This window comes from Ranitomeya imitator, chromosome 9 (genome assembly GCF_032444005.1).
Source record: "Ranitomeya imitator isolate aRanImi1 chromosome 9, aRanImi1.pri, whole genome shotgun sequence".
In the NCBI taxonomy this organism is placed as follows: domain Eukaryota; kingdom Metazoa; phylum Chordata; class Amphibia; order Anura; family Dendrobatidae; genus Ranitomeya; species Ranitomeya imitator.
In genome coordinates this window covers 53089102-53103589 of record NC_091290.1, presented here as the reverse complement: position 1 = coordinate 53103589, position 14488 = coordinate 53089102, and the positions used below count along the sequence as shown (strand labels likewise).

General features: G+C 42.9%; 1 protein-coding gene across 1 annotated transcript; it reads left to right on the top strand.

Annotated features, from left to right (window-relative positions):
* The first annotated feature begins 6181 nt into the window (after positions 1-6181).
* Positions 6182-12950, top strand: TNNI2 (troponin I2, fast skeletal type). Its single transcript, XM_069740582.1, has 6 exons — positions 6182-6318; positions 8049-8107; positions 9390-9518; positions 11338-11427; positions 12074-12250; positions 12497-12950. Exons 2-6 carry the CDS (start codon positions 8069-8071, stop codon positions 12590-12592), a joined length of 531 nt encoding a protein of 176 aa, XP_069596683.1. The 5' UTR covers positions 6182-6318; positions 8049-8068; the 3' UTR covers positions 12593-12950.
* The last annotated feature ends 1538 nt before the right edge of the window (positions 12951-14488 follow it).

Below are 14488 nucleotides of genomic sequence, written 5' to 3'. Positions count from 1 at the left end.
TCTGGTGGATGTGAGTGGGGCTGCGGCTTCTGAGTTTCCTTCCTCAGATGACGGGGTTAAGTCGTTAGGTGCTGCTCTATTTAACTCCACCTAGTTCTTTGTTCCTGGCCTCCAGTCAATGTTCCAGTATTGGTCTTGCTTTCTCCTGGATCGTTCTTGTGGCCTGTCTGCCCTGCATAAGCTAAGTTCTGCTTGTGTTATTTTTGTTTGCTATTTTTTCTGTCCAGCTTGCTATATTGGTTTGTCTTGCTGGCTGGAAGCTTTGGGACGCAGAGGAAGCACCTCCGTACCGTTAGTCGGTGCGAAGAGTCTTTTTGCGCCCTCTGCGTGGTTGTTTGTAGGTTTTTGTGCTGACCACAAAGCTATCTTTCCTGTCCTCGGTCTATTTAGTAAGTCGGGCCTCACTTTGCTAAAATCTATTTCATCTCTGTGTTTGTGTTTTCATCTTTGCTCACAGTCATTATATGTGGGGGGCTGCCTTTTCCTTTGGGGAATTTCTCTGAGGCAAGGTAGGCTTATTTTTCTATCTTCAGGGCTAGCTAGTTTATCAGGCTGTGCCGAGTTGCATAGGGAGAGTTAGGAGCAATCCACGGCTACCTCTAGTGTGGTGTGATAGGATTAGGGATTGCGGTCAGCAGAGTTCCCACGTCTCAGAGCTCGTCCTATGTGATTAGCAACTATCAGGTCATTTTCTGTGCTCGTAACCACCAGGTCCATTGTGGTTCTGAATCACCTGTTCATAACAGGGGCCATTATACTGTATGGAGCACAGTGTGGGGCCATTATACTGTATGGAGCACTATGTGGGGCCATTATACTGTATGGAGCACTATGTGGGGCCATTATACTGTGGAGCACTATGTGGGGCCCATTATATTTTATGGAGCACTATATGGGGCCCATTATATTGTGGCGCACTATGTAGGCCTATTATACTGTATGGAGCATTATGTTCGGCCATTACATTGTAAGGAGCATTATGTGTGGCCATTATACTCTATTGAGAACTATGTGGGGTCATTATACTGTATGGAGCACTATGTGGGACCATTATATTGTATGGAACACTATATGGGGCCATTATACAGTATGAAGCACAATGTGGGGCTATTATACTGTATAGAGCATTACATGGGGCCATTACACAGTACTATGCACTATGGGACATATATATATAAGGGACATATATATCAGGATGGGGTCCAGGATGGGGGTGCGTTTACCAGGATGGGGCTCAGGATAAGGGACATGTACAGTACTGACCAAAAATTTGGACACACCTTCTCATTTAAAGATTTTTCTGTATTTTCATGACTATTAAAATTGTACATTCACACTAAAGGCATCAAAACTATGAATTAACACTTGTTCTTCAAAGTAGCCACCTTTTGCTTTGATGACTGCTTTGCACACTCTTGGCATTCTCTTGATGAGCTTCAAGAGGTAGTCACCGGGAATGGTCTTCCAACAATCTTGAAGGAGTTCCCAGAGATGCTTAGCACTTGTTGGCCCTTTTGCCTTCACTCTGCAGTCCAGCTCACCCCAAACCATCTCGATTGGGTTCAGGTCTGGTGACTGTGGAGGCCAGGTTGTCTGGCGTAGCACCACATCACTCTCCTTCTTGGTCAAATAGCCCTTACAGAGCCTGGAGGTGTGTTTGGGGTCATTGTCCTGATGAAAAATAAATGATGGTCCAACTAAATGCAAACCGGATGGAATAGCATGCCGCTGCAAGATGCTGTGGTAGCCATGCTGGTTCAGTATGCCTTCAATTTTGAATAAATCCCCAACAGTGTCACCAGCAAAGCACCCCCACATTATCACACCTCCTCTCTATGCTTCACGGTGGGAACCAGGCATGTAGAGTCCATCCGTTCACTTTTCTGCGTCGCACAAAGAAACGGTGGTTGGAACCAAAGATCTCAAATTTGGACTCATCAGACCAAAGCACATATTTCCACTAGTCTAATGTCCATTCCTTGTGGTCTTTAGCCCAAACAAGTCTCTTCTGCTTGTTGCTTGTCCTTAGCAGTGTTTTCCTAGCAGCTATTTTACCATGAAGGCCTGCTGCACAAAGTCTCCTCTTAACAGTTGTTGTAGAGATGTGTCTGCTGCTAGAACTCTGTGTGGCATTGACCTGGTCTGTAATCCGAGCTTCTGTTAACCTGTGATTTCTGAGGCTGGTGACTCAGATAAACTTATCCTCAGAAGCAGAGGTGACTCTTGGTCTTCCTTTCCTGGGGCGGTCCTCATGTGAGCCAGTTTCCTTGTAGCGCTTGATGGTTTTTGCCACTGCACTTGGGGACACTTTCAAAGTTTGCCCAATTTTTCGGAATGACTGACCTTCATTTCTTAAAGTAATGATGGCCACTCGTTTTTCTTTACTTAGCTGCTTTTTTCTTGCCATAATACAAACAGTCTATTCAGTAGGACTATCAGCTGTGTATCCACCAGACTTCTACTCAACACAACTGATGGTCCCAACCCCATTTATAAGGCAAGAAATCCCACTTATTAAACCTGACAGGGCACACCTGTGAAGTGAAAACCATTCCCGGTGACTACCTCTTGAAGCTCATCAAGAGAATGCCAAGAGTGTGCAAAGCAGTCATCAAAGCAAAAGGTGGCTACTTTGAAGAATCTAGAATATAAGACATAATTTCAGTTGTTTCACACTTTTTTGTTAAGTATATAATTCCACATGTGTCAATTCCATAGTTTTGATGCCTTCAGCGTGAAAGTACAATTTTCATAGTCATGAAAATACAGAAAAATCTTTAAATGAGAAGGCGTGTCCAAACTTTTGCTCTGCACTGTATACGAGAATGGGGGATACACAGTCATTGACACTGTTGAAATTGTTCCAGAAAATGAAGTATTTCTGAAAGAAAGTTATTGCAGTTGTACATATTTTGTTATATACATGTTTATTTTGTTTATGTGTACTAGAACAATGCAAAGAAACATAGAGAAAAGGACAAATTGGATATAATGTCACACAAAATCTTAAAAATGGGCCAAACAAAATTGTTGCCACTTTTCCAAAATTGTGAGTAAACAACTTTGTTTCAAGCATATGATATTCGTGCAAACTCACCTGTGGCAAGTAACAGGTGTGAGCAATATGAAAATCACACCTTAAACCAAATAAAAAGGGAAGCAGTTGACTCAATCTTTGCATTGTGTGTCTCTGTGTGCCACACTAAGCATGGAGAGCAGAAAGAGAAGAGAACTGTCTGAGGATTTGAGAACCAAAATTGTTGAAAAATATCAACAAACCTAAGGCTACAAGTCCATCCCCAGATAACGTTATTTTCTTTTGTCCATGGGGCACAAAATAATACTAATTTTACAACCCATGGCATTGTAGCTAATCTCCCTGGATGTGGATGACAGAGAAAAATTGATTAAACGTAGTAATGCAGGATAGTCCAGATGGTACATAAGCAGCCACAATCAAATTCTAAATAAATTCAACCTGTCCTGCGGGCTCAGGGTGCATCACTGTCAGCTCAAACTATCCATCGACATTTGAATTTAATGAAACACTATGGCATGAGGCTCAGGAGGACCCCACTGCTGACACAGAGACATAAAAGAGCTAGACTGCAGTTTGTCAAAATGTACTTGAGTAAGCCAAAATTCTTCTGGGAAAGCATCTTGTGCACAAATGAGACCAAGATAGAGCTTTTTGGCAAAGCACATCTTTCTACTGTTTACCGAAAACAGACTGAGGCCTACAAAGAAAAGAACACAGTACCTACAGTCAAATGTGGTGGAGGTTCAAAGATGTTTTGGGGTTGTTTTGCTGCTTGTAACACTGGATGCCTTGACTGTGTGCAAGGCATCATGAAGTCTGAAGATTACCAAAGGATTTTGGTTCGCAATGTAGTGCCCGGTGTCAGAAAGCTGGGTTTATGTCATAGGTCATGAGTCTTCCAACAGGACAATGATCTCAAACATACTTCAAGAAGCACCAAGAAATTTATGGAAACAAAGCGCTGGAGAGTTCTGAAGTGTCCATCATTGAGTCTGGAACTAAATCCTATTGAATACCTGTGGAGAGATCTTAGAATTGCTGTTGGGAGAAGGCGCCTTCACATAAAAGAGACCTGGAGCAGTTTGCAAAAGAAGAGAGGTCTAAAATTCCAGTTAAGAGGTGTAAGAAGCTTGTTGATGGTTATAGGAAGTGATAGATTACAGTTATTTATTCCAGAGGGTGTGCAGCCAAATATTAAGTTGAGGGTGCCAACAGTTTTGTTCGGATCATTTTTAATGTGTCATGTGAAAGTATGTCCAATTTACCTTATTTTCTTTGTTTTTTTGTGTGTGCTGTCCCAATACACACAAAGGCAATACACATGTATAACAAAACATATGTTATTTCAATAACTTTCTGGGAGAAATACCGGTACTTCATTTTCTGTAGCAATTTCAAGGGTGCCAGCACTTTTGGCCATGACTGTATATACCAGGATGGGGAACATACAGTATATACCAGGATGGAGGACATATACGCAGTATATGCCAGGATGAGGGACATATATACCAGGAAGGGGCCTAAGATGGGGGACATTACTACATAATGGGGGTGAATTTAGAACACTACAAGGGCCCATAAATCTGGCCAACATGCGGGGGGGATCCCGGGTCCAAATTTTGCATCGGGGCACATTGGACTTTATGTCACTGCTTGCATGTAGTGGAAACTGTGGAGAAATTCATTGTGGGGGTATCATGTTGTGTTTGGGGGGCACTTCTTTTTGCATCATACCGTATTATCTGTCCTATTAAGTTTTTTTTTTATCCTTTCTTTTTACATATTTAAATTAGGCCATTGGTTCATTCGCTTTTTACTGCTCTAACATAACATATTAGATCATTCCAATATTTTATTCTAAGATCTTTTAATTAAAATGTTCTTTGTTTGTGGGACAACCCCTTTAAGTTTGTTTCCATATGAAAAAGTTTATTGTTATATTTGATGATATAAGGAATAATGTGCTCAATTGTTGACATTTTTTTGAGAAGAAATATCAAGGTTGGGCCGTGACTTTGGCCAAGCTTTTAATTTTGCCTCTCTGTGTATTTGAGTTTGACATCCCTGCTCTAGACCCTGCTCCCTACCACTTCCTCCAGAGCTGGAAAATCATAATCAGAGTTGACTTGATTTGAAATTAAAGCATAAAGTGAAAATAAATTTCAAGAACCTGGGACTAATCTGAGCAAATTCTCTTTCCAAAGTGGCCCGAAGGTAGGTAAAGGAATATTACAACATTGATGGAAGAGATTAAACAAATGTAAATATAATAAACAAACAATGGAACAAAATGTAAATAAACTTCTTTTGTTGTTTGTCAGTCTGTGACTGTGTATATTTACCCATGTAATCTTCTGCGATAAATTCCAATGATTGAACTCTACGCCTACTTTTCTTCCATCCTACACAATGTCATGGACTATGTTGGTGCTATATACCAGAGGTGTCAAACTGCATTCCTCGAGGGCCACAAACAGGTCATGTTTTCAGGATTTCCTTGTATTGCACAGGTGATAATTTAATCACCTGCACAGAATGATTCCAGCACCTTGTGCAGTACAAGGAAATCCTGAAAACATGACCTGCTTGCGGCCCTCGAGGAATGCAGTTTGACACCCCTGCTATATACAGCATCTATGACTTGCTTTATCAATAGTGTCCAGCAGGGGGCAGCAAAGCACTGTTTTTTTTCTTCTTTGTTGACTTAATCATTAAGTCCCCAGGGGGAAAACACAGTGACTGAGGACATTACAGGGCAGAGGTGTGTGAAGGAGTAGCAATAAAATAACAGGGAATGCCAGGGACCCTAAGGACTGTGGTATCCTATTTCAGTGGCTGGTGAATGTAAATATAGGTGGGCTGAATACTACAATAGGAAAGGGGGCTTCCCTACGACTGCTGGATGGGAGGGAAAAAGGTTTAAGGGATGACGATAGTAGATAGATAGATAGATAGATAGATAGATAGATAGATAGATAGATAGATAGATAGATGATATTTGTATAATTATACAAAAAAAATACATTTCTATTCCTTTTATGAGATCAATATAGTTTGCAGCAGACTGAGGGTTAAGATGTCTTAAGATGACCTGCTGTGGGAGGTCCTGAGTATTTGTGTCTACCACCCTGTGATTGGATGCTGGGGGTCTGCATGCCCTTACTAAGCTAAGCAGCAATAATCCGGGACTCCCCCCAGCACATTAATACCCCCCTCATTGCCCATTACTGGCAGTCCTATCCCTGCTTCATTCAGAGGGCTCCGTCCACGAGGGTCAGGTAAGAACAAAATCCTGGCCAGGGCGATAAGGCACCAGGGGCTGGCATGGCCGTCAATGCATCCACCGAGACAAATGTGTGCGCTCCTAATATATGTATGATGGGGAACGCTCCAAAACAGCTGACACATCAATAAGTGACCATGGGCAAGTGTGCAAAGGGCCAGACAAAGCCCCCATCACAGTCAGTATAAAGCGGGGATACATTACACATAGAGAGAAACCCTTCTGACATGTGTCACAAGATGAGGATTTCCTAAGACAATAGTATAACCCTTGGCTGGAGCAATACCGGCGGCCGTTGTGTAAGAACACCTCCCATACATTGCAGATGAAAGTTTCGGGTATATTGTATGCAAAGCTATGGATCCTTTAGCAGAAAATGCAGACACATGCCTGAATCTTCATCTAAAATCACTGTGCCCGTTAACCAAAGCCTACATAGATGTCAGAAAGCGGAATATGTCATGTAAATACTTAGGCCAGCCTAAAGGAGTTAAGGTAGCTTAGACGGCTTAACTGCAGTCCCATGTAAAAACACCTTTTCTATAGAGCTTTAAAAACCTCTTTGAGATGACCATTCCTAACTACATTGGAAAGTGGTCTTTTTGAAGAGGTAGCCTTCTCCTAAAGATGGTCAATATATATTATGCTATGGAACTTGAAGGATTTGAGCCAAGTTTGGAAGTTTTCCCCTATTTGTTGGATAGGGAACCACTTTCCAATCTATTGGGGTCTGATCCCAGAGACTCATCCCCCTATTACAAGAATGGGAGAGGAGATTGAGCACCTCTGATTTTCCATGGGACCCCCAACAATTGGGAAGTATCTTCCTATATTGTATTTGGCCAAACTTGGCACAGTCCTCTTACAGTTTGTCACGGGAAATCTGCTCTGGATACAGGGGTGGTCTTATCAAAGAGGTGGTCTCTTAGGTTTTGCTGTACACTTTTTATAATGCTCCTACCCTAACGTGCTTCTTCTGGGTCTGATCAGAATACGGGTTCTATGGGGTTATAAATGGTCCAGGACTTCTCGGATAATTTTAATGTGCTAACCATTTGGACTATCCTCATGCCGATGACCATTGTGTGACATCGTATTCCCATTAAGATGACCAATACGCCCATTATTATATTTTGAGCTGTGGATGTAACGATCGTTGTCACACCTAGACGAGGATCTTTGGTATGGTCACGCCCAACGTGTTGACTGTAGTGACCGGAGAGAGAGATTATAACTCAGCGTTATAACCCGGCGCAGCCTGTTCTTAATTTGGAGCCTGATATAAGACCCCCATAGTGATGCCTGGTGTCGGTTTAAGCAGTGGGAGTAAATAATCCTCAGTATTTTCACCTGTGCCCTCTTTATTGGCTGGGGGGTTGGTAGTTAAGATTTGCAGAGCAGCATCATGTCAGAGGGGCGAGAGACAGCTGACGTTCCTTAAAGGTTCCTCAAGATATTTTGGGAAAGTCTTACAAAGTTTCCCATGAGATCGGATGACTTAAAAGAGGGGTTAGGTGTCAGTGTCTATGATCCCCTTTCCAGAAGTTAGGAGCTATTTAGGGGATGGGAAGAGACTGAAGAAACAAGGGGAGACAAGGATTTGGTTGGGACCTGACAGTTTGGTTCCTTCTCAAGTGCTGTCAGGTGGTAGATTTCCACTCACGTTGGTTGTTTTCTGGAAGAAAGTGGACAAGCTCTGATTCTTCTTCTGTCTTCTATGTGCAGGTATCACATAAACCGCCAAGATGTCTAAAATATCGAATACCCGTAAGACGCACCTGAAGGTAAGTACAGTGCAACCATGTCTTCATTCCTTCACAACCTTCACCTAAATGTCCCCAGAACAGGCCAACTATGACATTTCCCGGTAGTAAAGGTTGTTGCCAGTCTAGACCAGAGGCGGACGGACATATCATTGGGGCAATGTGTGCAGCGGCACAGGGGTCCAAGAGATAAGGGGGCTCAAATCAGCAAACAGCTTCTGGCACATGCACATAGGGGGGCCCATATAATGTTGTTCCACAGGGACCCCCTTCCATTCGTCTCCACCAATGGTCTAGACATTTATTCTAGAAGAACAATCAAAGTCCCAAATATTGAAATGTTTTTGTTTGCGATCATGATCTCACCAGGGACAAAGCAACCGAATATTGTGCAACTTGTGTGATGTTTAGGGAAGTTGTGCCGAGGATTGTGCATTTCAGTAATATTTCTGAAGACGACCCATTCCTTCAACGATCCTAAGCACATAAGCAGCGAGTACACAATTGAATGGTGTATTGTACTATCTCCCACCCACTGGCAATTGCAACCAAAGGGCATCTGTCTTCTCCAGGATTTTGCTGAGAGCAGCGTAACGTAGGGGCAGAGACCCTGATTCCAGCGATGTGCCACCTACTGAGCTGCTTGCTGCAGTTTTGATCTGCTGTAGCTTTAGCAGTTCTCTGAATGCTGAGCTCTGTATAACCCAGCACTCACCACTGATTTCTGTGTACACTGTGCATAGGCAGAAAGCTGCCAATCAGTGGTTGGGGCAGGGTGTACTAGTCCATTAGTGATAATCTCCTGCTGATAAAATAGTGATTTTATCAATATTACAGCAAGCAGCCCGATAAGTGACACATCGCTAGAATCAGGGTCTCTGTTTCTCCATTATGCTACTCTCAGATTAAGTGACAAAAATCCTATGACCCTTTAAATAAACCTTATGTTATCAGCAGATATGTACGGAATGTACCTTTAAGCAAGGCACATCACTGATAATCTGGTCAGTGGGACTTGTATTTCCAGAAACAATACTTTTCTTCTATACTATTGTTCTGATTTGCAATGACCATCACCGGAGAGTAAAAACAGAAAAAAAGCAAAAGAAAATATATAAAAAAAATAGACAGTAACTTTGTAACTATCTGCTTGGTAAAAAAAAACTATAAAAAGCAGGAAGTGACATTTATAGCCAGAAACAATAATTGGACACAATATATATCCCACAGTTCACATAGACAATAATGTACCCTACTAATCCTCCCACCACCGCCTCTAACAACTCACCCCTTCTCTTTGCAGAGCTTGATGCTCCAGGTCGCAAAAACCGCTCTAGAAAAAGAGGAAGCCGATATCGCCGCTGAGAAGGAAAGTTACCTAGCAGAGCACTGTCCTCCCCTGAGCTTGCCAAGTTCCCTGCAGGACCTACAGGTGCCCCACAAATGTTATTCATCTTGCTTTGTTAGGCTACGTTCACATTTGCGTTGTTGTGTGCTGCGTCGGCGACGCAACGCACAACGCACGCAAAAACGCATGCAAAACTCTGCGTTTTGTGACGCATGTGTTCAGTTTTATAGCGCAAAAAAAATGCAACAAGCAGCGTCCTCTGCGCCCTGACGCTTGCGCCCAAAAAACGCATGCGTCACAAAACGCAACACAACGCATGTCCATGCACCCCCCATGTTAAATATAGGGGCGCATGTGTCGCCGCGGTTGCGCCCGACGCACCGCAAATGTGAACGTAGCCTTACTCGGTTTATTGATGACAAATATGAAGGTTATTGATTTTTTGTTTTAATCATTGCTGTGTTTTATACCAGGGGTGGAAATACCATTGGAGCAACCTGTGCATCTGAGATAAGGGGCCACCTCTACCGCCAAACAGGTGGAACTATTGGGCTGCAAAGGGCCCGTATAGTGTCCTTGTATTTCTGTCTGTGTTTGCTCCTGTTTTCTACTAAATATTACAGCCCCAGTCCAGAGATGCCTATAGAATGCCCATAAAATGTGATAAGTAGCCGATCCATCCATGGGTACAACTTATGGGCCCCAATGGAAATCCATAACAGGGCCGCCATCTAAATGTGTCATTTACAATACTCGTTTATTTATATAGTAGGTGGGCCTGTGAAAGTGGTATCTAGGAAGTAAGCATCCTCTATAGCTAGTTCCCTGCCGCCATGTCACACTTCTAGGAAGCCTAGCAATTGAGAGTTGTTTGGTTGCCGGAGTTGTTGGGTTGCTGGAGTTGTTGGGTTGCTGGAGTTGTTGGGTTGCTGGAGTTGTTGGGTTGCTGGAGTTGTTGGGTTGCTGGAGTTGTTGGGTTTCTGGAGTTGTTGGGTTGCCGGAGTTGTTGGGTTGCCGGAGTTGTTGGGTTTCTGGAGTTGTTGGGTTGCCGGAGTTGTTGGGTTGCTGGAGTTGTTGGGTTTCTGGAGTTGTAGGAGAGCTGCAGTTGCTTTTTCGATACTCTTCTGTAAAATGGAAGGAACACTGTGGTCAAACTAATGGCTGCGCAGGGTTAAAAAATCTCTTTTTGACTGCTGAACTCACGAGTTTTTTTCATGGACCCAAAGCAGTAGAGTAACAGCCCAAGGGGCACAGAACTCGTGTGAGTATGAGTAAGGCCAGGGTCACACTAGCGAGTTCAGTGCGAGAAACTCGCATCAAGTCCCGTCACTTGCAGCCAAAGCTACAGAAGATATTCAGAAACATTGCATTTGAAATCTAAGGTTTATGTGAACATAGAAGTCCGTCAATACAAAATGACTTCTCATACTGGACACAGGCGTTCGATGCACCCTTGGTGTGGCCAAATGGCTCAGAGCACCTTCCTTCCTACTTGTTTCCATCTATCTCTATCCCCTCTTCCTTGATTGATTGGATTGGAAGAGTCAGAGAAGGGTGGAGAAAGACAGAAAACAAGTAGGAGTGATGGTCCAAGGGTGCACCAAGTGCCAGTGCTTGGTTCCAACAGGCATTGTTTGCAGACAGACTCTCTTTAAGATGTAAATTAACCATGATGGATTGAGTATGGGCTCAGTTCATGGTGTACTTGGAAAATGTGATTTCTGGCCCGCTCCTAGTAACCATGTGTTACTTTATTTCCCATTATTTTGACTAGGCTCTGTGTAATACTACATTGCAGAAATATAAGATCCCCAATATGAATTCTGTATTTTCGAGAAGGACTAGCTGAGTATCTTCGATATATTTATTGCTTTCTTTTCCTTACTTCCGTATCTCCTTCCAGGAATTTTGCAAGAAATTGCATGCCAAGATTGATGTGGTAGATGAAGAGAGATACGACATGGAGGCCAAAGTCCAAAAGAGCAGCAAGGAGGTGAGCAAGAGGATGGAAAAACGTCTTCTGATGATATATATATTTTTAGATATACATTGTGATGTGAATCATCAGAGTTCACTTTTCTTCAGCTGCCCATTATTTGACACCACTTCCTTCCATGATGTTTCCTGTGACATACAATATTTGATAACTCTTTGGATGATGTTATAAGGTTATTCCCATCTCATACGTTCATGGTTGAGATGATAATAACTCCATCCAGGCTCTGATCCCCGGAGCTATGGATACAGCCGAGAGCTGCTGACCTACGTTGTTCCATATGTCCCCTACAAACTGATGAGAGTTCTGGACAGAATGTAGCACAACGAGCTACACCAGTGGTGTCAAACTGCATTCCTCGAGGGCTGCAAACAGGTCATGTTTTCAGGATTTCCTTGTACTGCACAGGTGATAATTTAATCATCTACACAGATAATGAGTTGGTGATTAAATTATCACCTGTGCAGTACAAGGAAATCCTGAAAACATGACCTGTTTGCAGCCCTCGAGGAATGCAGTTTGACACCCCTGAGCTACACTGTTTTCCTAGTTTGGGAGTCTTCTTAAGTCCAAAAGTTCAAGAAGCAGACCTGCAACTGTGTTTAAAATGCTCCTCTAAACATTTTTTTTGTTCTTTATGAAGCTGGAAGACTTAAACCAGAAAATCTTTGACCTGAGAGGTAAATTCAAGAGGCCAGCACTGAAACGTGTACGTATGTCTGCTGACGCCATGCTTCGCGCATTGCTTGGTTCCAAGCACAAGGTCAACATGGAGCTCCGTGCCAACCTCAAGCAGGTCAAGAAAGAGGACACTGACAAGGTGAGGTTTATCAAGACGTATTTTATCCAACAAAAGAAATGATACTCTATGTAAAATACTTTCATAATAGAAAAAATGTTTCCGTGATATAACACATAGAATCCAATATTCTGATATTTATTGACAACACTTTACTCAAGCAGAAGTTCATCCCAACTAGTTATTATGGGATTCCACAAATAAAAACATAGTGACAAGTAGTAACACAAACTAGTCACTGACCAAATCTTGTCTCCTCAACTCTAGGAGAAGGATCTCCGCGATGTTGGTGACTGGCGTAAGAACATTGAAGAGAAATCCGGCATGGAGGGCAGAAAGAAGATGTTCGAGTCTGAGGCTTAAGCCCCTGACTATGACCACGGCTATCCTCGACCCGAAGCTGCCAAAGACACCGGCTTCAACATATCACAGTTCTTTCCTGGCAACTTCGGCGTTAACCCCTCTGCTGCTCATCTTTACCCATGTTTACAGCAGCCAAGGGGTTAATGAAGCCTTCCCTCCATCCTCTACTCTCCTCACCTTTAAAAACCAAAGAGAATGTCTTACAGTATGTTTTTTTGGACTGGCGAAGGGGACACAGGTTTACGACTCCCCTCTGTTTTGGCCACAGTCTGGTTCGGCAGGTGCTGTGTTATGTGGACGTGAGAACATAACCGTGTAAATAAAGCTTGTGACGTCCTTTATGGTTTATGATACCTGACGTGTAGGTGATGCCACGCTTCTTTCTTCGGTAGTACTTTGATTTTGAGTTGGTACTGGGAAGAAGGGCTATATCTCCTGGATGAACGAGAACTGGGATTGGAAGGCGCTATCGCATTTAGATTGTCAATTTCTGGCAGACAATTACATCAGCAGCTGTCACGGAAATTTCACTATTGGGAAGTGCGGTGTTCTATAAAACATTGAAATCCATGAGTAATATTTTTTTTTTATTGGGTATCTTTTGCCAAATGAAGTATCAAGCGAACAGAAAAGCCTAAAAAGCAGATTGTCAGCAATTGGATTCTTCAAAACCGCTGGAGACTGGGGACGGTTACCCATACCTTTGTGTATGATTTCAGTACCTGCATCACTGTGAATATGAGGTTTTATGTGACCGTTACTCCTACAGGTGCTTTTTGGGCATTCCTTATGGCTGAAGTCCTCTGGGCTCTCTTTAGTAGGTGCTCTACAACCCTTGTCCTTGTCTCTTAAGTGGTGACTGAACGGTCCAACCAGGAGTCTACCACAGCCGTCACTCAATGTCAGAGGGAAGGGATTGCAAAAAGTCAGTCCTTACTACAGAGCATAAGAGACCACCTACAAGCACATGTGGGAGCACAATACATGAGAGACCACCTACAAGCACATGTGGGAGCACAGTACGTGGGCTTAAAACCTCTATTTTACAGTGATGATAGTAGAACTCTACACAAAGTTATGATTTACTGTCCAGGTTTCCTATCTAGCACTCTTCAAATTTTGTCGAGTAAAAAATGTTGATTAACTCCCTTTAACTCTCCTTCTGGCCGGTTTTACACATCCGACATTCACAGTTTCAATATGGACTAAGATGTTCGGACTGGCCGCTGATATTCTGCCCAAACTTAACATGATGCTAAGTTCAGGTCAGGAGACCCATGACCAGTCCGAATGTCTCAGCCTGTACCTTGACTGTGAATGTCGGCCTTAGTCTAACTGAAAAGAAGATATTAGTAAAAACCAAAAAGAACAAGGATCTACTGATATCATGGTGATACTGCATGGACTGCCACCAGTTTTCAGAACAGGGGGTGCTTTTTGGCATTCTATGGAGCACCAGAACTGGACGTTTTTAGATTAAAATTTCAAGAAAAACTCTGGCAATGTACTATAGAACATTGTGTCAGTCATGTCTGGGGATGGAAATCTCTTAGTGCCAATGTAAGGTCTTGGAGGTCCAAACTCATGGACTCTCCCAACGTTACCTTCCGATCCATTTATTTGGTGGGATTCCCTCTTTATTAAGAAAAACTATATGTAGTGAATGATATGAAATTACCTACTGAGAAACCTCAGAAGAACATCTTTTTACGTCCTCATCATTGCTATGAGCTTGTGAAGGCTCTACCACAAAGGTGCCACACTTTTAGCAAGAAAGGAAAGAGGTTAGTTTCTCCAATCAAGTGTGAGAGCGATGATGGGCGGTCAAAGGTAGGAAGCTTCCGGGATGGAGGAACGTGACAGTAGGAGAATATCCGGGACAAGGACTTCTTTTTA